Here is a 21668-nt window from a genome sequence, read left to right as displayed (position 1 = left end):
CGGCGGAGAGTCTCCCGAATCCCGGTCTGGGCACAAAGGTGAGTACAGGACAGGGCCCCGGAGGCGGGGCCGCGGGGACCGCTGAGGTGAGTTTGGCAGAGGGCTGGAGAAAAAACTGGAAATGGGGTGAGCAGGTGAGGGATGGGGATGCAAACAAAAAAAGGGAAAATATAAAGTCTGTAAGAACAAGAAGACAGGCCCCCGGGGCGGTGACGGCAGCCATGCGTGCGTCCGGCGGCGGCGGCGGCGGCACTGCTCACTCGCGGATGCTGGCCGAGTAGGAGAACTGGGGGAAGTGGGTCCGCTGGTCCAGTTCGAGGGAGCCCAGGCTGTCATCTGTGGGGGGCGGGTGGAGGTGGATTGGGGAGAACAAGCCTGCAGGGGGCCCAGCACCCCGAGTGCCCTCCCAGGAGTAGGCAAGGGGGCCCAGCCCCAGGAAGGAATGCAGGGAGCATGAACCCCCAGCCGGTGGGCCACCCGTGGGGACGGGACACGGAAGACCTACTAGAGACTCCCGCTGACAGCGGCCCACCCCCGACCAGAGCCTGCGCCCACAGGCCCCACAGGCTGCTCCCTCCGCCAACTCTGCTCCCCCACCCGGCGCCACACTCTGGTCCAGCCCAGACCTCGCCCCGTCCCCTGCCCCGGCTGCCACTGCTGCCCCGCCAATCCAGCCTCCAGCCGCCCAGGCGCAGCCCTGCCCCCTCCTGCACCAAACCTTTCCCGGCTCCCCACACAGCAAGTCCCTGCTCCTCCCAGAGGCCCCCAAGATCCTCTTGCTCTGGCCCTGGGCCCCCTTCTCCCCCCAGCTACTCCGGACTCTGCAACACTCCTACTCCTGGGCACTATTCCCACATGCCATTCCTTTTGCTCAGCTGCCATGTCTCCTCCTCCAGGAAGCCACCCGACCTGACTCAGGCCAGGTCAGGCATTTCCTCTGGGTCTCCCCAGTCCCTGGGCTTCTACACCCTAGACCTAACCACTCTGGGCTGTCACCCCACCTGGCCCAAAGCTCCCTTAAGGCAGGGCCAAGGCTGTCTCAGTTACTGCTGTGTCCCCAGCAATGGGTGAGTGAGAGCAAGAACTCTTAACAGGTGCAGAATCAATGCACCAATCTGGCCCCAAAGACAGCTACGAATGTGCCATCCTGGCACTGACAGCTTCCCATATGCCTCCTGCCCAGACCTCTCTCGCCTGAGCTCTGGAATGTGCTGTGGCCAATGGCTCCCGGTGACCCTCACTGGGTTCAAAGGTGCACCGCCCAACAGCAAAAAGCCCTGCAAGCAAACTGCAGGCAAACTGCCCAGACTCGGGAAGGGGACCCATGAGCTTACTCTCCAGAACTGAGGGTCAAGGGCAGACCCCACCCCTCCACACCCAGCCAGGGCCCCCGAGGGAGGGCCAGACACTCACAGCGGTCCGGGGGCGTGATTGTGATGGACTGGGCAGTAAACTCATCATCAAAGTACCTTGTGTCAACCTCAGAGGTGACCTGAGGTTTGAAGGGTGGCAGAAGCTGCAGAGGAAAGGAGCCCAGACTCAGGACCCTGGGAACAGGGGAGCTGGCCAAGGTCACCCTTGAGTGGCAGGGCTCCTGCAGGAGCAGGTAGGTGGCGGGGCTCACCTTCTTCTGTACCACGTCCTGCCAGTTGATGCTGAGGAAGAACCTGTGCTCCATGACCTCCCTGGCATCGCTGGGCCCCCCGCCGAGCCTGGGCAGAGAGAGCCATGAGCACCTGCCTCCCGGGCCAGCGGGTTCTGGCCAAGAGGCTTTCAGCGCAGGCCCTGCACAACCTTTAGTGATTCTGTCCCCACCACAGACCACTTTGAAGAGGAGGAAACCGCGGCTCAGGGAGGGAGGGCTCACAGGCCCAGGGTCAGAGCCAGGGTGCTTGCAACCTGGACTCTGAGTCCAGAACACGAGCCAAGAGGGCAGGCTCAGCCACCCTTGGCCAGGTTCGGGGCTGCCCTGTCTCTCAGTGTCCCCAAAGAACATGGTGGTGCGGGCAGAGAGCTAAGGACAAGCCCGGCCCCAAGAGAGTTCTCCCTAGGCACCCGCAGCAGGGACGAGCGCAAGTGCTGGACGGATGGGACGCACGCCCGCGCCTCTGCACTCAGCCCCTCCAGGCCGGGGGGACAGCCGCAGCAGGAGGCACTGGGCTGCGCAGGACAGACTCCAGCCCTCACCTCTGCTTGGGATCCTTCTTAAGCAGCCCAGCAAGCAGGGACTTGGCCTCGGGGCTGAGCGTGCGCGGGAAGCGGATCTCCTCCATGAGGATGAGCTCGAAGAGGCGCTCGTGGTCCTGGTTGTAGAAGGGCAGGCGGCCGCACAGCATCTCGTACATGACCACGCCCAGCCCCCACCAGTCCACAGCGCGGCCGTAGTCGTTGTCCTCCAGCACCTGCGTGGGGAGGGGCAGTGAGGGGCCGGGCCCAGGCCCCCCCCCGCCCCGGGGCCGTGGGGCTCACAGGGACCCAAGGAAGGCCATCCAAGGGGTCTGAGCTAGGGACACCACACAGGTCTGAAGGCCCCTCCTCCCTTGGCTTCGCGCGCCCGGGGATCTCCAGCTGCAGGCACCTCGGGGGCCAGGTACTCGGGCGTCCCACAGAAGGTTTTCATGGTGGCCCCGTCACTAATGCCCTCTTTGCAGAGGCCGAAGTCAGTGATCTTGATGTGGCCATCTTTGTCCAGCATGAGGTTCTCCAGCTGTAGGAAAAGTCCAGGTACCAGGGTCATATCCTCCCAAGGCTCTCCGCCAGCCACCCCTCTGCCCCCCCGAGCCCCACGTGCCCCAGCCATTCCCTGGGAGGGCTCTGGCCTGGGGTGATAGCTGTCATGCTGGGGCCTTCAGGTGGAGCACGGCGCACACCCCCAGCACAAGGTTAAGCTCTTGAGGCTCAGAGGAAGGCCAGCCCCCAGGGCAGCTGGAAAAAAGCCGGGGTAGGAGAGATGGGAGACGGGCCCTGCCCACCCGCTGCCCCACCGTGGGCTGCAGCTTCCCAACCTGGCGTGTGGGCAACACTAGCTTTCTTCCTCCACTTTTTTTTTTTTTTTAAGTACGCTCTGTGCCCAATGTGGGGCTTTAACTCCCAACTCTGAGATCGGGAGGTGCATGCTCTGCCCACTGAGCCAGCCAGGTGCCCTTCTTCCTCCACTTTTAATTAAAACACAAATGGGCAATTTAATGGGTTTTTGTGGAAGCTCCACCAGATAAGACCACTCCCAGACCCCCAGAACCCCCCATATGCCCCTTCTCTGTTACTAACCATCCCCCCAGCTGAGGAAAACCTCTGCTCCTCTGCTTTTCTATACAGCTCCCCCACCTAAGGATGCCCCCTATAAAAACAGCCGTGTGCGGTCCGTCCCAGCTTCCCCTACACGTGAGCCTGGGCGGTGCCATGCTCATGGCCACAGGGCCGCCGTTCGCTCAGTAAGGGCTGTGCAGAGCCTGGCCGCAGGCCCTGCAGCACATTCCGGCTGGGCTCGGACAGCAGGCCCTGGGGTTGCTTCCAGCCTGGGCTAGTGGGAACAGTGTGCCAGCAGCGTGTGTGCCCAGGCTCTGAGGGGGACACAGGGCCCTGCCCCGGCCGTGCATAAACCTAGGGCGGAATAGCTGGCTCACAGGGCCCACGGACAGTCAGCTCTGGTGGATTCTGCCAGACAATCTCCTACGGTGCTTGGACGGATATGACCACCCCCCCAACCCCCACCTGACTCCCTGCACAGAGGTGTGTGTTCACCAGAGGCTCGGAAAGGCCCGCAGGGCGGCTTAGGCAGGAGGGTTGGCATGCTACAGCAAGGTGGACTCAGGAACACCCACACGGTAGACCCTCCCGAGAGGGGGAGGTCCAGGGTTGAGGGTCTAGGTCCGGCCTCCCTGGTGTGAGCCCTGCGGGCCCTGCGCCAGGAGGCAAGCGCACGCTCACCTTGATGTCGCGGTACACCACGTCCCGCGAGTGCAAATACTCGAGGGCAGAGACGATCTCTGCGCCGTAGAAACGAGCCCGCTCCTCCGTGAAGACACGCTCCCGGGACAGGTGGAAAAACAGCTGCGAGAGGCGAGAGGCGGGAGGGGCAGGAGGTCAGACCTCAGCCCAGAGGAGCAAAACATGGGACCCCGCCCACTGGCCCCCAACACCCAGCCCAGTGACACGGTGACACCTACTCCAGGAACCTGCAAGTGACAGCAGGAAGAACCAAGTGAGAGGCGGTGAGCAGGGAAGGACTCCCGTGAGGAAAACACGGAGCGAAGGACAGTCAGGAGGCGTCAAGGGGAGAGTAAGGAGGGACAGTGTGAGGGGACGGGGGAACGAGGGAGTGACAGCAAGAACGCGCAGGAACACAAGTCACAAGCAAGTGACAGTAAGCCGTGAGACCAATGGGACAGATGAAGCCAACAATCTGGAGCCAGTGGGTGACACCTGTGTACAGAGAGGAGACTGTGAGGGATGAGGAGCAGGTGACAGCCTGAGCTGGCGCAGCCCAGTGACGACGACGAGCGGCGGACTCCTCCCAACAGGAGCGCTTGGGGAAAGCAGAGCACCGACCGGCCTGCCCACCCCCCTCCCCATACACTTTCCTCGCAGCCTCACAGGACACCCCCCCCCAGCGCCCCCCAGCCCTCAGCGCCTGCGTGCGCGTCCTACCCCTGCCGCACTAGTTGGGTGAACGTGGGCAAAGCCACTTCACCTCTGAGCCTCAGCCTCCTTGCCAGCGAAACGGAGGTAATGACGCCTGCCTCAAGGGGCGGGGGGGGTGAGGTGACATCCAGCAAGGCCCCCACCACCCCCTTCGTCTCACCCACAGTTCCCCTCCGCTCCCCTGACGCTTGGGAAGGAGACATGGGAGCCCTGGCTGAGGGGCCGAGGCTCACCTCGCCCCCGTTGGCGTACTCCATCACGAAGCACAGGCGGTCGTGGGTCTGGAAGGCGTACTTCAGTGCCTGTGGGGCAGGAAGGCGGCCAGGGTGGGAGGCGGGAAGAAGGCAGGCCCTCTGCTGATTCTGCAAGTACAACCCCACCCCCCCACCCTGGCGGCCGGGGCTCAAACTTCAGCTTTGCCTTTTGGGGTACATGAGCGAGCTTGTGGCCCTGAGAGCAGGTACAGGGCTACTGGGCTGAAGAATGCCGCCTTCAGCCTTCAGCCAAGCTTCGGAGGGGCTCGGCCAGGGAGACATTCAGTTCTGAGCCACCAGAGCTGTTTCACCTCTCCTCTCCAGTCAGGTGTACTGCACACACATGCGCACACACGTCTGCTGGCTGGGAGTTGGCAGCAGCTTGGGAGCCAACCCCAAAGACAGGATGCACAAGTGATCTGCTACAATAAACAGCAGTTCTCAAACTATGCTCTAAGGAGCACTACAGAAAGTTCCTCAGAGAACCCCTGAATGATCCCTCTGCTCATGACAAGTCTACTATTCTGTCTTCCACATCAAAGTACCTCACAGAATTTCATTTCAACAAGTGCCATGGCTTAATACAACACCTGGACAGCTGCTGAGCTAAGGAAACGACCCATCCCCTAAGCCATCCTCCAGCTGGTCCATTTAACTGATGGCTGCTAGCCTTGATGGAGACTGTAGCCCAGAGAGGTGTCTCCTCAGACTAAGCTGACAGGCAGCACAAGAATACATCTCCTTCTAGGATTACATTTAAAAACAGAAACAAAAAAATAATGTTCCCACTTTGACAAGCAGGGCTAAACGCCTCTAACTCATGAAGAGTAGCCATGCTCTCCTGGAGCCATCTTGTAATGCGGTATCATCAGTCAGCTGAAGCACTGCCATGAAGCCACCATCTGTGAAGAAGCTGCCACCCCTAGGGTTTGGTTCAGGCCATGTGGTCTGGCCCTGGCCACGTGGCCAACAAGAAGTCTGCTTCATGGCGGCAGGACTGGGCTCTTTTCCTGAGGCCCGTCTGAAGCAGGCCTCTCATGGAGCACAGGGAGGCCAGGCCCTGCCCGAGAAGGAAGTACCACTCACGGTGAGGAACGGGTGCCTGGTGTTCTGGAGGACCCGGCTCTCGGTGACCGTGTGGGCGACTTCATCCTGCAGACAGAGGCTGGGTGAGGGGCTGGCGGGCAACACCACACCTGCCCCCGCCCCCACCTAAGGGATGGGGGAGCAATGCTTCAGGGAAATGCACTTCTATTCCTAGCCGATCCACAGAGAAAGGCAGGAGTGGCACTGTACCATCTGCAAGCCAGAATGAAGTAACGGTTCCAGGGGTGGCCTGGGTGGCTCAGTGGGTTAAGCGTCTGACACTTGGTTTCATGATCTCATGGGTTGTGAGATCAAGTCCTGTGTGGGGCTTTGTTTTAAGATTCTCTCCCTCTCCTCCTCGCCCCACTTGTGCTTTCTCTCTCTCAAATACATACATCTTAAAAAAAAAAAAAAAAAAAAAAAAAGAATCGTCCCAGACAAGGCCAATCAGTGGCCCTCTCTCAAAGCCGCAAGGTGAGAAGTCGATGGGGACTTTATGACAGAGGGCTCGAGATGTCACCTGCGGAACCCACAAGCCAAGTTTAGCATCTCTAAGGAGGGAGAAGCAGCCATTGTAAGACCCTGGAGCTAACCCCACAGGCAGTGGGAATCACCACCGGAAGTGCTGTTGCTGAAAAAAGGAAAAAAGGAAGGGATCTGATCAGGACCCTGCGCTGTGGAACAGCGGTTCCCAGTGTGTGGTCCCCACACTGACAGCATCATGTTGCCTAGGAACTTGGATAAATGCAAATTCGCAGGCCCCTCCGAGACCCACAAAATCAGAAACTTGGGGGTGGGCCCAGCACGGGCTTTGCAGGCCCTCCAGGCCCCTCGAACACGGGCTCAAGTGTGGTATCTGAACACACAGCAGGACCCTAGAGAGCTGTGGAAAATCCCCACCGCCTGCAGTAAGGGACACTGGCTCTTCCCAGGGCTGAGTCTGTCCTCAGGGGACCCCTGATGATAATGTCTGAAGACATTTTCGATGGTCACAACATTGTGCTACTAGCTTTAGGGGTGAAGGCCAGGGTGCAGTTACTCATTGTACGGTGCACAGGGTGGCCCCATAATGGAGAATGATCTGGCTCCAAAGGCCGACAGTGCTGAGGCTAAGGAAGCCTGCCTCGGACCAGTCACATAGGCTACTGTTAGCTGGATAAGATCGTAGTTCCGTTATAGTCTTTAAAATCTTCAGCTGTTTTTTTTTATTTTTTTTTATAATTTTTTTTTATTTTTTTTAAAGATTTTGTTTATTTATTTGACAGAGAATGAGAGATAGAGAGCACGAGAGGGAAGAGGGTCAGAGAGTCAGAGGGAGAAGCAGACTCCCTGCCGAGCAGGGAGCCCGATGTGGGACTCGATCCTGGGACTCCAGGATCATGACCTGAGCCGAAGGCAGTCGCTTAGCCAACTGAGCCACCCAGGCGCCCCTAAAATCTTCAGCTGTTAAAGGTACGTATCTAAGTATATATGGGTGTAGGGCGCCTGGGTGGCTCAGTTGTTAAGCATCTGCCTTTGGCTCAGGTCATGATCCTAGGATCCTGGGATCGGGCCCCGCATCGGGCTCCCTGCTCAGTGGGGAGCCTGCTTCTCCCTCTCCCTCTGCTCCTGTTTGTGTGCTCTCTCTCTCTTGCTCACTCTCTCTCAAAAAAAAATGTTTATATGGGTGAAATTATACAATGTCTAGAACATGCCTTAAGATAACTCCAGAACAAAGGGGAGGGCAGAGCTAATGAAACAAGATGGGCCAAATGTTGACAATCGTTGAAGCTGGATATTGGCTACATGGGAGTCCGCTGTATTTATTTTTCTTTTAAATACTTTATGTCAGCAATTTTCCCTTTTAAAAACTTGAATGGGGGGAAAAAGAAGGAACAGAATTCCATGCTGGCCCAGCCTCCTATGGAGAGGCCCTGAGCCAAGCCCCCACCCCTAGGGCCTCCCCACCGGCCCATTCTGCCACAACAAAAGACCGGCTTTCAAGCCCTGATAGCGCCTGCTGGGTGAGGCCTAGTCGGAGGCTCCACCCTAGTCCCCTGGTCGCCCGGAGGGTGGGGTGGGGTGGGCTGGGGTGAGCGCAGTCCAACCAGGACCACGGAGGCTGCTACAGCCCCAGGCACACCCACCTTGGCGATGATTACTTCCTTCCGCAGGATCTTCATGGCGTAGTAGCGGCCGCTGGCCTTCTCCCGCACCAGAATCACTTTGCCAAAGGTGCCCTTGCCCAGCAGTTTGAGATAGTCGAAGTCATTCATGGTCTGCCCAGGACAGGGAGAGAGTGGGGCAGTCAGTGCTTGGCACGTGGCCCACGGGAGGACATTTTAACAAAGAGAGGAAAAATCGAAGGCCACTGTTGCCAAAACGCTCGGGCATGAGCAGGAAGGGAGGCTCTGGGCAGCAACTGTTTGCTCTGAAGTGGCCTTCAGACCAGAGCTCTCCCAGGCAGGGGGCCCCGGGAGGCTGGGATATGGGGGTAGACAGGACTTCCTGAGCTCTGAGGATGCAGCTGCCCCTCACTCCAGGGGCAAAGAGCAGCCCTGGGGCACCTATACCCATACATCACCCATCCCACAGAGCAGTCACGAAGGGTCCCGGCTGCTCCCCTGTGTGCTCTGTATGGAACCCGAGGGCGGCAGGGCCAGTGTTGGTGGGGAGAGGGGTGCTCCCAGACTGGCCGCCTGCCCCCCAGTACTTACCACCTTGGCCCGAGTCTTGCTAACTGCCACTTCCATCTCCTCAGCCACAGAAGGGTCGCTGGGGGAGCCACACTTATAGTCCATGGGGTCCTCACCTGGGCCCCGCTGCTTGAGGCTGTTGGCGACCATCTGAATGGCCCGCATCCACTCCTCCCTGTGACGGACAGGTCACGAGAGCCATGAGTCCCACGGAGTCTGGGCGGGAAGGATGGAGCCCCACCCCCTCCAATGGGAGCAAATGACCCAACACCTTTGGGCATCCTGGCAAGATCTGTCTGACTGGCGGGAGCCGACGCGACAGGACTGACATTTTATAAATCCTCTGGCTGCAGTGGGTAAGAGAAGGCAAGAGTGGAATTCGGACAGAGAGTCCATCTATGTCCTGGAGTGGCCTGGCCTGAGGGACGCTTGAGGTGAACGGCAATTAAATGACCAAAGAGGGGAGACCACCTTTCTTCACAGTCCCTTGAAAATGAGCCACCACCCTGAGCCACAGTGCTCCTCGGGATTCCTCCAAGAACAAATGGCAAGCCTGATGTTTTGTAAAAGCAAACCAAGAGTAAAAGGAAGAATTCATCAGCCGAAGAAAGCTGAAGATCCCCGGAGGGAGCTGTCTGCCAGGAGGGCTCAGGGACAGAGGTTCCTAGTGGGGCAGAGATGTGAAGGAGAAGGTGGCAGACAGGGAAGCAGGTCCCAGCCAAAAGGAGCTTGGTTTAAGAATAAACTATTTCTGTCACTCACGATTTAGAACTTGCTCGGAAATAGCTTTCTTTTGATACTTGCAAACTGTTCTGTCTCTAGAAAGGGAAAATAGATCTAGGAGAAATACGTAAAAACAACCAGAGATCACAAAAAAGAAAGCAGGAGGCTGAACGATACTCAGTTTTCCATACCCCTCCCGTGTTTGACTCACCACACAATTTTAGGTGGCTCGACCCAGTGTATGCTGAACCCCCTTTGGATTCTGCTTAGAGCTATAAAACAGGCCCATGAACAGTGAGAAAAATAAAATGCACACTAAGAATGAGAAAATTCAAAGAGCCCAAGCAGGCAACCTCCCAAATCACAGCAATTCCGATCAGCCTCAGTGAGACTGGACAGTCAGCCATGCTTCTTCCAGAATCACCCTCAGGCCCAGGCAGCAGGCGAAACTGTGCTCTCTCCACCGAGGCATGGAGGCCCCTGGCCAAGGTCACAAAGGGAGCAAGTGGCCTGAGGAGCCGGGGCCACCCTGGGGGCGGCTGCACTCAGTCCTCAGCTCCTCACATCCCTAGGGTACTGCAGCTACTCCGTACAGCCCAGGGGTCCCATGCGCACATTTCCCCAGGTTCTGACACTGCTAGGATCCGGGGGCACCTTACAGTCGGTGGCCTATCTCGATTGAATTGGGCACTGCTTTTGCTTGGTATTATGGAAAATAATGGTGTGCCTCCAGGTTGACGGCAACTTGCGTTTCCTGAAGGGTGGCCACAGTGCTGAGCTCCCAGAGTGCTGAGGGGAGCAGGGAATGTGCGTGAGGCGTCTACACACGGAACGCCCCACAGCTCAGAGAAAGGAGGTAGATGCAAGGGTGCCTGGGTGGCTCAGTCATTAAGCATCTGCCTTTGGCTCAGGTCATGATCCCGGGGTCCTGGGATCGAGCCGCGCATCGGGCTCCCTGCTCAGTGGGAAGCCTGCTTCTCCCTCTCCCACTCCCCCTGCTGGTGTTCCCTCTCTCGCTATATCTCTCTCTGTCAAATAAATAAATAAAATCTTAAAAAAAAAAAAAGATCTAGATGCGGACGTGGGAGGGCCTGAGACACGTTAAGGGAAAAATTAAGGTTCAGAACAGGGCAGAGTGTCACACTCCTGGAGTTAGAAGCAAGAGGAATGTACGCACAGGCACATGTGCTCACCGCAGCACGGACCCCTCTGGAAGGGCGTGCATGACACGGGGCCCTGGCTGCCTCCAGGGATGGGAACTGGGAGTCAGGGGCAAGGAAGAGTCTAATTCCACTGTCCCCCCCATCACATACACTCCCAGAGCACTACCCCCCAACTTTTACGTTACAGATGGGGAAACCAAGGCACAGATTGGAGAAAAAAAAAACACCAAAAAACAACACAGTGGGTGCTCCGAGTCTGCTAGCTGGAATCACAGAAGGCCCATGACCGTCCAGAGCCAAAGGGCAGGGCTGTCCTCGCTCAGCTCCATGGCTTGCTGAACCCAGAGGCCCCAGTGCACAAGCAGCCTTGCTCCCAGGAGATCATGCTTCCTAAGACAGATGTGTGGATACCGCCAGCATCAACATCAAGTGCTGGCACACCGGCCCTCCCTGGGCCAAGTCTGGGGGCCCCATAACCCATGTGTGCCAGGCCCACACAGCGCAGGGATTTCGTCTGTCCATGGTACAACACAGCACCTGATCGGGCACTCAGGAGGTGCCTGGGGAACGAGTGAGCAAGGAGGCCTAAGTTCAAGTAGCCCCAGACGTGGTGCACAAAGAGGCCCAGTGCACACCCAGACAGGTCACACCAAGGCCCAGCACACACGCAGGCACAGGAGCACGGGCCTCCTCCCTCTCAGCCAATGCCTCAGGCTGCCATTTCTCAACTTGTTTTAACCCATGACCTCTTTGGGACAAGTTACAATACAAATCCCTATTCCCACATTCACATTTTATTTTTCAAAAAACGGGACGGGTGGGCCACATCCCATGATAGGCTTTACCAGATCATAACTGTCCTCTTAGAAATTTTTAAATGCTGACTTCAGGTAGAAGACCATGGACTGGGAAAAAAAAAAAAAAAACACCGGGGCACCTGGGTGGCTCAGTCGGTTAAGCATCTGACTCTTCAGCCCAGGTCTTGATCTCAGGGCTGTGAGTTCAAGCCCTGCAATGGGCTCCACACTGGGCACGGAGCCTACTTAAAAGAATAAAGAAAGAAAAGAAAAAAAAAAATCACCAATCTCCTAAGAGACGTTAAAAAAACAAAATACATATATATCTCACATACAGAGATCCTGAGGGACTGTCACGTGAGAAAAGCAAGTTAAAGACTAAGACGCAGAGTGCGCCATCATCTATCATCTGTTTATAAGGGAGAACACACACAGTCCATCGACAGAAGCCTGGATAAATAAACGATGGTTCATCCACACCACGGGAGCACCGGAAGCAGCTCCAAGGGGACTCCCTGGGCTGCAGAGCTGGTGATGAGAAGCAGGGGCTCTGGAGCTGTGCGGGCTGGGGCTCAAACAGCAACTCTGCCCCCAGGGCAAGCTCACCCCTCCTCGGCCGACCAGGGACGCTGAGGCGCAGGTGAGCAGCTGTGTACAGAGCACGGTACACGGGAAGCGTCTGACTCCAGGAAGGTGTTCAAGATGCTGGGTGAGGCCTGGACCTATGCCCTCCACCCTGGGTCACGCTGCCCAGGACCACAGGGAGCCAAGGAACCCACAGACATGTAGGAGGTTGTTCAGGGGTGACTGGGGCTCTCCCACTGCCGGACAAGCCCCCGATCCTGTTCCAACTGGACCAAAACTGCAAGGTTGCAGCACAGAATTCCAGAGAAAAAGCAAGGGCCTCTGTCCAGGGTACTCCTTAAGGGTTTGCAACATGGTGTCTGGGGCAGAGGGGAGCTCCCACCCAGAGCTGGGGCTGCTGTGCCTTCCAGCCCTCAAAGGAGAGCCCCCAGGGGGACCAACCTCCTTTCTCCAGAGACATGATGAGAAAAATAAAGGCTCCACAGACACCAGCTCCTTCCACACTCATCAAGAACACTGGAGAAAGGGGGGCATTTCTGATGTGGAAACCAAGGCACATAGAGGTGGAGTCACTTGTGGGGGTCACACACACAGGAGGTGACAAAGCTGAGACTCACATCGGGCCCTTGTGCTCCTTCTGGCACCATGCCACCGTTCCCTGAGAGTAACAGCTTCCTTCCCAGATGAGGCCTGGGGGTATCAAGCAGGGCCCTTCCGCAGGAAGGCTCAGGGAATAAGGGACACAGCACCGTGGAGCCGGGCTTGGAGTGAAGGAAAGCGCCCGTTGGGGAGTTCTGGCCCTGGCCACCGTTTGGAGCGGGCTCCCCAACCAGAGAGCAAGAGGAACACCATCGGCTCGCAGAGCGCACCGCAACCAGAAACTGCGCAGGTGGTTTATGCGCCATAACCTCTGAGTCTGTCCACAACCCTCCCAAGTAGGCGCTGCTACTCACCTCGTTCTATAAACGAGGAGACTGAGGAAGAGACGCAAGCAGGTTCCCAATGACACAGCCAGCCAGCAGGAGCTGAAGGACACAAACCCACGAGTCCCTACCGCCCTCAAAGCACTTCTCCCATCAACTGAGTACTTTCAGGGGCCTTCTCATCCCTCCTGTGGGCTCCGGGGCCGCAGGAAGCCCAGCGGGAGGAGCCATGCTCCCCCAGGCAGCACTAGGCCAAATGCAGACCAGCCTGGGAGCAGGCTGCTGGGCCCTGAGTTCGAGTCCACTGCAAACTGGCCGTGGGGCCCTGAGAGACCTCACTTCTCAGGCCTTGGTCTGTCTCCCTCGCACGAGGGCACAACACACAGGCTGAAAAGCAGACTCTGCAGCCAATGGCCTGGCGTGAATCCGAGGTCTGTCCCTTCCTGGTGGCGATGCCGGGCCATCTGACTTTCCGTCTTGGCTGACAAAGAGAGCCGGGACGAGGTTCGTGCGTGTAAGGGCGAAACAAGCAGGAGACACAAAGTATTTAGGGCAGTGCCTGGCACAGAACAAGCACCTCAAAGGGCTGCCGTGAGAATTCGCCTAGCCAGCCGGCAAGCCTGGAGTGTCTGCAGAAGACCTGGCAGGTGGCCGCATGGCTATGGTGACAGAGAAGAACAGAGGGGTCGAGGGCAGGAGGCAGGACCAGCCCAGCACACGCCGGGCTCCGTGTGGCACTGGGTTAGGGGCAGACACCTTCATCCTTAATGGTCCAGGAAGCCGCTAACGGGTCCGTGCAGTGGGTGACTTCTGTTTTAAGCCTGCAGCTGCGGTGGGGTGCGGATCGGGGGTACGGAGAGCAAGCATCAGGAGACTATGGCAGTCCTCCAGACAAAGGGTGTCAGGTGGCCAAGGGGCAGAGGAGATACAAGGCACCAGCAAGCATGATTCCATGGGGGCAGCCTGGGCTAGCCGCTTCATCCCCCGTCCCCACCACAGCCAAGGACCTGAGCTCCACTGTGAGAGTGACACAGCGGGACCAACGCTGTGGCCTGAGGCAGGAAGTGTGTCTGGCAGGTTTAAGGAATCGCAAAGAGACCAGTGTGGCTACAGTGAGGAAACCAGCAATAGAAAAGGATCTGGAGAGGAGACTAGATTACGTAGCACTTAGGAGAATATGGCATAAGCTGAGGCCCCTGGCTGGCTCAGTCAGTTAAGCGGCCACCTCCTGATCTCAGCTCAGGTTTTGATCTCAGGGTCTTGAATTTGAGCCCCGCATTGGGCTCCATGCCGGTTGCTGGGCATGGAGCCCACTTAAAAAATAATGGGTGGCTCAGTTGGCTGAGCATAGGACTCTTGATTCCGGCTGAGGTCATGATCTCAGGGTCATGGAATCGAGCCCTGCATCGGGCTTCATGCTCAGCGCAGACTCTGCTTGTCTCCCCCTCTCTGCTCCTCCCCCCATGTGCACACTCTCTCCACCTCCCAAATAAGTAAAATGTTAAAAAAAAAAAAAAAAGAATATGGCATAAACTCCGGAGTTTACTCCCAGTGGAAGCAAAGCCACTCAGAGTTCTAAGCAGAAAAATGACACGGTAAGATTTACATTAAAAGGTCATAACAACATGACGCACTATTAAGTATACCTACTCAAACCAAACATCTGCAAACTTCTCCTGGGGAGGGCCAAAAAATAAATATTTTAGGCTTTGGAGGCCATACAATCTCTGTTACAACTATTCAACTCTGCCATAGTAGGGCAAAACAGCCATAGATAATTTGTAAATGAATGGGCATAGCATGTTCTAATAAAACTTTCTTTGCAAAAACAGAAGGCCAGCCCGTGGTTTGCCAACCCTGCTCAGGCCCTAATTTCCAGTTTACAGGAAACAGGCACAGAGGAACAAAGTAAACAGTGCCAAAAGGCAGCAGAATAACACATCCCAAGCATGAGACATTCTACAAGACAACTAGCCCGGCTTGTCGGGAAAAAAAAAAAAAAAATCAATTGTCTTGTTGGGCAGGGAAAGACAGGCCTGAACGAGGTTAAAAGGCCAAAGAGACAAGTACCTTGAAGGAATCCTGGTTTGAAAAACATTTTGAGAACTGGGGAAATTCTAGTAGACATGGACATGCAGAGATCGGTAAGTATCTACTACGAAGAGTCACCTCAGCTGTGGTAACGGCATCATGACTCTGTAGGAGAAAGTCCTCATTCTCAGCAGACGCCTGCTGACGTATGAAGGAGCAAAGTGTCACGAAGTGTGATCAGAAGTGCACAATTCATCACAAAACAAAGCCAGATGAGGCAAACACGGCAGATGCTGGATTGCTGAGTCTAGGTACAGGGTACCTGCACGTTTGTTTCTTAGAAGGTTCTCTCCACTTTCCTGGATATCTCAAACAAGGGGGCGGGGGTAGGGGTGGGGAGTCTGGGCAGAGACAGGAGAAGCTCCCAGGAGCCCAAGGAGCAGGCCACTGCGGCCTCTAGACAACACCCCCACCCCGCGCCCACCTCTCCCCAGGCTCGGGCCTGTGTGGGCAGGCCAGTGAGGACAGCCACGTGTGAGCGTCCTCCCTCTTGCTAGCTCACACCTCCCTCAGGGTTAAGGCCAGGAATCTGGGGTCTGGCCTCAGAGCAGCCCCAGCAGATTTCTCTCCAGCAGCGGCAGGTGCGAAGAAAAGGAGCAAGGCAGGGCCTGTCCAGCCCCCACCGTCCTGGTAAAGGTATTCCTTCCCATGCTGAAGAGCACAGAGTCTCACCAAAATGGAAAGCAGAGCAGGGCTCCTGCCTACTACAACACTTTGCCAGCTCCCTAGTGCTCCTTTTCAGGCTTGCAAACTGTGTACCAGGTATTGCCAAATCAAGGGTTTCCTGTTTACCATCCCCCTGAATCTCTGAGCGACCCTGTGACAAACCCCAATTGATTCACAACCTGCCAAGCCCTGGAAAGATCTCCATCTGGAGTCCACGACCTGGCTGAGCTCGCCGGCAAGGCCTCCACTGGCCCTCTTCCAAGGCCCCTGGTCCTTGATTCTTTGGTGACGGAGAACCCTCTGTGGTCCCTAAGATGACAACCTATCTCACCTCCGGGCCTTTGCATATGCTGGTCCCTTTTCCTGAAGTCTCCTTTGCCTTCCTACCCAACACCTTCCGACACCCAGGCCCTATGTACCTACTGGTCTCCATTTGCTTTTACTGGCAGTCCATGATTTCTGTCCCCAGCTTTCAGCAGAGTCACACCTCAGGGGGGGCCTGAAATGGTAGGGAGTTCTGCTGCCCGTGGCAGAGAAGGCATATTTCTAACTTTGGGAGGCCATGCGATGACAATTACACTACAGACTATGGAAACACATCTTATGATATTGTTTTGCGTATCCTCTAGATACACACTGTCGGAGAGGGAGCCACCAGCCATATGCGGCTACTTAAGTTTAAATTGATTAAATAAAAATAAAAATTCCAGCTCTCAGTTGCACTAGCCACATTTCACATTTCAAAAGCTCAAAAGGCACCTGTGACTCCTGGCCCCCCTCTTGGATACCACAGGTACTGAATACTTCTGTCATGGCCAAAGATTCTCAGGGACGGCACCATTTTCCTGGGTTCTCCACAGGGTTGGCTGAATCCTCACCCCCCAGACAAGCCAAAGAAGTGTTTCTCAAAGTGAGATCCAAAGGGACAAAGTGGGGAAAAAGGTATGTGCTACTCATTACAAAGGTCTAAGTTTCCTGGTACATAAAGAGGTTTCAGAAATGAAATAAAGACAGACTACCCAACAAAAAATAAGCAAAGGTTATGAACAGACAGTTCAGAAAGGGAAACTCGTGTGGCCCTTGAAGGTAGGGGAGGATGCTCGAACTCACCCGTACAAACAAAAGGGTCAGTGAAAACTACCTTAAGGTGCCACTTCCCACTGATCAGACTGGTAAAAATCCAAATGTTAGAAAACAGAAGGCTGCGAGGACCCGTAGACATCACTCTTAGAAATCACAAATGCATATTCCTGGTGACCCAGAAATCCCGCATCTAAGAACTCCTCTTACAGGTTCGCCTGCACATCCATCGAACAAGGTAAGCACAGGGTACTTCACCGTGGCACCACCTGGAATGAGCCAAAGCCTGGAAACAACCCCGATCACATTCATCAAGAACCACTCAGAAAACTTGGGGACACAGGTGTGCCACTGTCTGAAAGAAAAACCAAAGCCAGTGCAGGGGGGGGAGGGGGGGGGCAGCTCTCTGGAGACTGAAGCAGAAAGATGCCCCAAGACACAATGAGGACAAAACAGAGTTCAGAAGTCTGTGTACGATGCTACCTTTTGTGTAAAAAGAACGAACCAGGGGAGCAGGGTGCAAACGTCTATCTGAGTGAGCCCGTCCACCCGTGAAGCTCTCCACGGACACAGAAGAAGAGCAGTTCAGTTAGCGGGGGTCGGGGGTGAATGGGGGCAGAAGTGACAGACACCTCCTGACACTGTTTGACTTTTGAACTAGGTGAATCTGTACCATCTCTTCTGATGATTAAACTGATCCTTTTAATACTGAATCTCTGGACCTTCTGCTTCAAAATCAATGGCGATGCTCATTAAAAATGCAGCTCCCTGACCCTCCACAGATCTGCAGGCAGTGGGAGGCCCTGACATGGGCCCAAAGCTCTGTGCTATTGAGCTCCACCCATGATTCCAATGTACCCTCCAGTCTGAGAACACAGAAGAAGGTCTGCAGACCAAGAACCCCTGCTCTTTCTAGCTCTCAGAAGGGCTGAGACAGGAAACTCCTAGGCAGGGGCCCAAGGGACTCTGTCCATCTGTGGACCTCCTCCTCACACTAGGCCGGGCCACCCTCAAAGGGTGGCCACACGGAGGCCCAGGCTCACCTCTCATCTGGAGAGTCTACGTGGAAGGTCCTCTCGATGACCGTGGTCCACTGAAGGCAGCGTATGACAAAGGTGTTGGGCCGTGGTCTCTCGGTCTTCATCAGCTGGCATTCTGCAGACAGAGAGAGGGGACAGAACTGAGAAAGTGAGGGGACAGCCCCACTGGCCTGCAGCCCACATTCCCTGAGCCACCTCCTGCATGCCAGATGGTGTAGAGATACATTAGTGACCGAGTCGGCCCTGGCCTTGTCTCTATGGGGCTCAAGGTCCAGTGTATGTTGCGGAGGGGGATAGACCACCAGACGGTGACAGCTCAGTGGTCAGGGATTTGGGCCTGCCAAGCTTTCACTGGCCAGGATCCAGCTGGAAGGCACCACTTGCGGTACCACGGAGGGGAGAGAGGATGTGAAGTTAGCCCTGTGATCAGATGAGCGGGAGGCCACGCTGTCTGTCTCTAGGTTAGAGGGACAGAGAAGTGGACTGTTACCAGAGCACAGGAAGGACAGCAGGCGCCTGACACCAACCAGAAGCACGGGGCCTGGTCTGCAGATTTAGAACCGCGGAGGCGGTGCTGCCTGGGGCGGGGGGCTTGGGAAATGCCTAGCTTCTCCCTTCTTCATACTCCCCACTGGCCACCAGTTCAGCCCTCCCACCCCAGGCCCAGCTGACACAAAGGTGGGGCAGGCGGGAAGGGTGGGAAATGGATCCAAGGGCAAGCAGGCCCTGGAGAGGCCCACACCCAAGAAAGGCCAACCCCCCGGGCGCCTCCTGGACCCACCAGCGGTTCGTTCCCTGAGCACCTGACGGTGTGCCCGAGACGCACCTGCGACAGAGAAGTTGTTCAGGGGGGGCAGGGTCTGGTCAGGGGCATCAGGCCGCTCCTTGTATCCAATGAAGGAGCCATCACTCTTCAACAGGAAGTACCGGGGCCTCCATGTCTTGATGTATTCACCTGAGCAGAGGCAGGGGGGAGGGAGAGAGGTCAGGGCAGGCAGCCCTGTGTCACAGCACCCCACAAAGGGCACCTGGGTGGGAGGAGGGCCAATGAGAGGGCGGGGAGGAGAGCGCCTCTCCTAGAGAGAACCTCCAGGCAGCCCCTGCTGACGCAGGCTGGGCCAGGCCGGGTGCTGGGCTGGGCCCCAGTGATCCAGAGGTCAGGCCTGGCAGGAAGGCGCCTGCTGCAGTGCCCCAGGGCACCAGCTGCCTCCGCGTGCGGCCAGCAGCAAGCCATCCTGGCCGTCCTTGCCAGCACGTGGCCCGCTCCCAGGGGAGGCCCAGGCTTCCAAACACACATGCCCTGTGGCCCTGTAAGGCCAAATCCCATGGGCCGGTATTCACCAGGACAGCCGTGCAGGTGGATCAAATGTCAAAACACTGTGCCAGGCATGGTATAACTGCTGCTGCGCCCTCTGAGTGCCCCTTGATTGCTTCCATTTGTTCAAACCGTGAATATCCAAGCACCTTGTGTACACATGCCCACACGGCAAGGACCCACTCCTCAGAGGGCCGCTGAGGATTAAATTAAGATGGTGAAACATACCTCCAGAAAAACTTGTGCATAAATGTCCACAGCAATATTATTCATAACTGTAAAAAGGGGAAACTCGAAAGTCCATCAGCTAATGAACAGAGAGACAGAACGTGGCATATCCACACAAGAGAATATTACTCAGTCCTACGAAGAAGTTATTACTATACGCTACATACAACATGGACGAACCATAACCTATGCTAAGTGAAAAAAGCTTGGGACCACAAATTATGATTCCACTTGTATAAAATTTCCAGAGTAGGCAAATCTATAGGTGAAAAGCAGATTAGTGGCTACCTAGGACTGGGAGGGGGAAATGTGGGGGGAGGTCGGAGGGGAATGGCCAAGGGGGAGGGCAGGGTCCTTTCCAGGGGAGTGAAAATGCTAAAATTGACTGTAGTGAGGGGTCTACAACTCTGACTACACTAAAAGCCACTGAACTGTATACTTTAAATTCCTGAATTGTATGGTGTGTGAATTCTAGCTCAAGCTGTTAAAGAACATGAGATGGCAACCATAAGCCATCCAGCTTAGGGCCCAACACACCACAGGCACTCCATAAACGCTTGTTATCATCAGCCCAGTGTGCAAGCAAGCAAAACAAGACTGTGCCAGGCCCCCGACCCCCATGGCACACAGGAGGCAGGATTGCAGGGTGGGCTCTGAGCTGGGTGTGCTGGGTGGCCTCCAATAAGTCACTTCACTTCTCTGAGTCTTGGTCTCCTCTCACAGGGAGGTATCCATTTAACTGATAACAATGATTAGGTAACACTAGTGTATACTGTGTCAGGTGCTACTCTAAGTATCTTTTAGGACTTAACTTATTCAATTCTTTCCAATGTCGATATAAAGTTCAAAAACCAGCAAAACCCCAAATCCAACAGCACAAAGGATTATACAGACAGGACCAAGCGGGTTTTATCCCAGGAATGCAAAGGTGGTTCAGTACATGAAAGTCAATCAATGCAATACGCATTAATAGAAGGGGGGAAGAAAACCACGTGATCATTCCAACTGGGACAGAAAAACATTTGACAAAACCCAACACCCTTTCATGATAAAAAAAAATACTCAGCAAGCTAGGAACAGAAGAGAATTTCCTCCACATGATAAAGGGCATCTATGAAAAATCCACAGCTCATATCATTCAATGATGAAAGACTGAAAACTTTCTCATTAACATCAGGGAAAAAACCAAGATGTCTACTGCTTTCACCACTGCTGTTAAACACTGCACTGGAAATTCTAGCCAGAGAAGAAGAAAAAGAAAGAGATAAAAGGCACTGAACTTGGAAAGGAATAAGTAAAACTAACTTTACTTGCAATAATCACAAAGAATCCACAAAGTAAGGATAAGAGCTAATAGATGTGGCAAGATTAACACACAAAAGCCAGCTGTTGTTGCTTATGTTAGCAATGAACAATTCAAAAGGGGAATTTAAAAAAAATTCCATTTACAATAGCACAAGGAGGCAAAAGATGTACACACCAAAGACTACAAAACGCTGCTGAAAGAAATTAAAGTCCTAAACAAATGCAAAGATGTCCTATGTGGGGCGCCTGGGTGGCTCAGATGGTTGAGTGTCTGCCTTCGGCTCGGGTCTGATCCCAGGGTCCTGGGATGGAGCCCCACATCGGGCTCCCTGCTCAGCAGGGAGCCTGCTTCTCCCTCTCCCTCTGCCTCTGCTTGAGCTCTCTCTGTCAAATAAATAAAATCTTAAAAAAAAAAAAAAAAAAGATGCCCTATGTGCATGGATTAGAAGGCTTCATATGTTAAGATGGCGACACTCCCCAAAGCAATCTACAGATGCAACATGGCATGGCACCTACTGAAATTCCAACAACTCTTTTTGCAGAAATATCAATCTTTATACTTCCTGATTTCAAAACTTACTACAAAGCTATGGTAATCAAATCAGCGTGGTCTAAAGATAGACAGACCAAAGGAATAGAACTGGGAGTCAAAAAATAAACTCACATATGATCAATTTTCAACAAGAGTGCTAAGACCATCCTGTGGGGAAACAATAGTCTGTTCAACAAATGGTGGAACAACAGGACACCCACATGCAAAAGAAAAGAGCTGGACTCCAGCCTCACACCATATACCACATACAAAAATTAACTCAACGTGGATCTACTCAAATATAAGAGCTAAAATGGTAAACTCTTAGAAGAATACATGGGGTGAGCCTTCATAACCCTGGATTTGGCAATGGATTCTTAGATATGACACCAACATTACAAGCAACAAAAGAAAAAAATAAAGTAGATCATTAAAAATAAAACTTACGTGCAAAGGACATTATCAAGAAGATAAAAAGACAACCAGAATGGGCAAAAATATCTGCAAATCATAGCTCTGATAAGGGTCTAGTATCCAGAATATATAAAGAGGTCTTACAACTCA

The 21668-nt window shown here is 54.8% G+C and overlaps 1 protein-coding gene across 3 annotated transcripts in view; it reads right to left on the bottom strand.

The window, feature by feature from the left end:
• Positions 1–114: 114 nt before the first annotated feature.
• The window catches only part of AKT2 (AKT serine/threonine kinase 2), a 46128-nt gene continuing 24574 nt past the window's right edge, over positions 115–21668 (bottom strand). For all 3 annotated transcript variants that reach the window (XM_025854243.2, XM_073885382.1, XM_073885381.1), the window contains 12 exons: positions 18551–18679; positions 17728–17839; positions 8678–8831; positions 8108–8239; positions 5982–6047; positions 4875–4943; positions 3928–4050; positions 2579–2707; positions 2188–2402; positions 1625–1712; positions 1414–1516; positions 115–336 (listed from right to left, as the gene is read on the bottom strand). In XM_025854243.2, the coding sequence (XP_025710028.1) occupies positions 257–336; positions 1414–1516; positions 1625–1712; positions 2188–2402; positions 2579–2707; positions 3928–4050; positions 4875–4943; positions 5982–6047; positions 8108–8239; positions 8678–8831; positions 17728–17839; positions 18551–18679 (1400 nt within the window). In that variant the 3' untranslated portion in view covers positions 115–256. The remainder of the gene's footprint in view (positions 337–1413; positions 1517–1624; positions 1713–2187; positions 2403–2578; positions 2708–3927; positions 4051–4874; positions 4944–5981; positions 6048–8107; positions 8240–8677; positions 8832–17727; positions 17840–18550; positions 18680–21668) is intronic.

This window comes from Callorhinus ursinus, unplaced genomic scaffold, assembly GCF_003265705.2.
Source record: "Callorhinus ursinus isolate GAN/ISIS: 27379988/994484 unplaced genomic scaffold, GSC_fseal_2.0 scaffold61, whole genome shotgun sequence".
NCBI classification, from domain to species: domain Eukaryota; kingdom Metazoa; phylum Chordata; class Mammalia; order Carnivora; family Otariidae; genus Callorhinus; species Callorhinus ursinus.
This window is presented reverse-complemented; position numbering and strand designations above follow the sequence as displayed.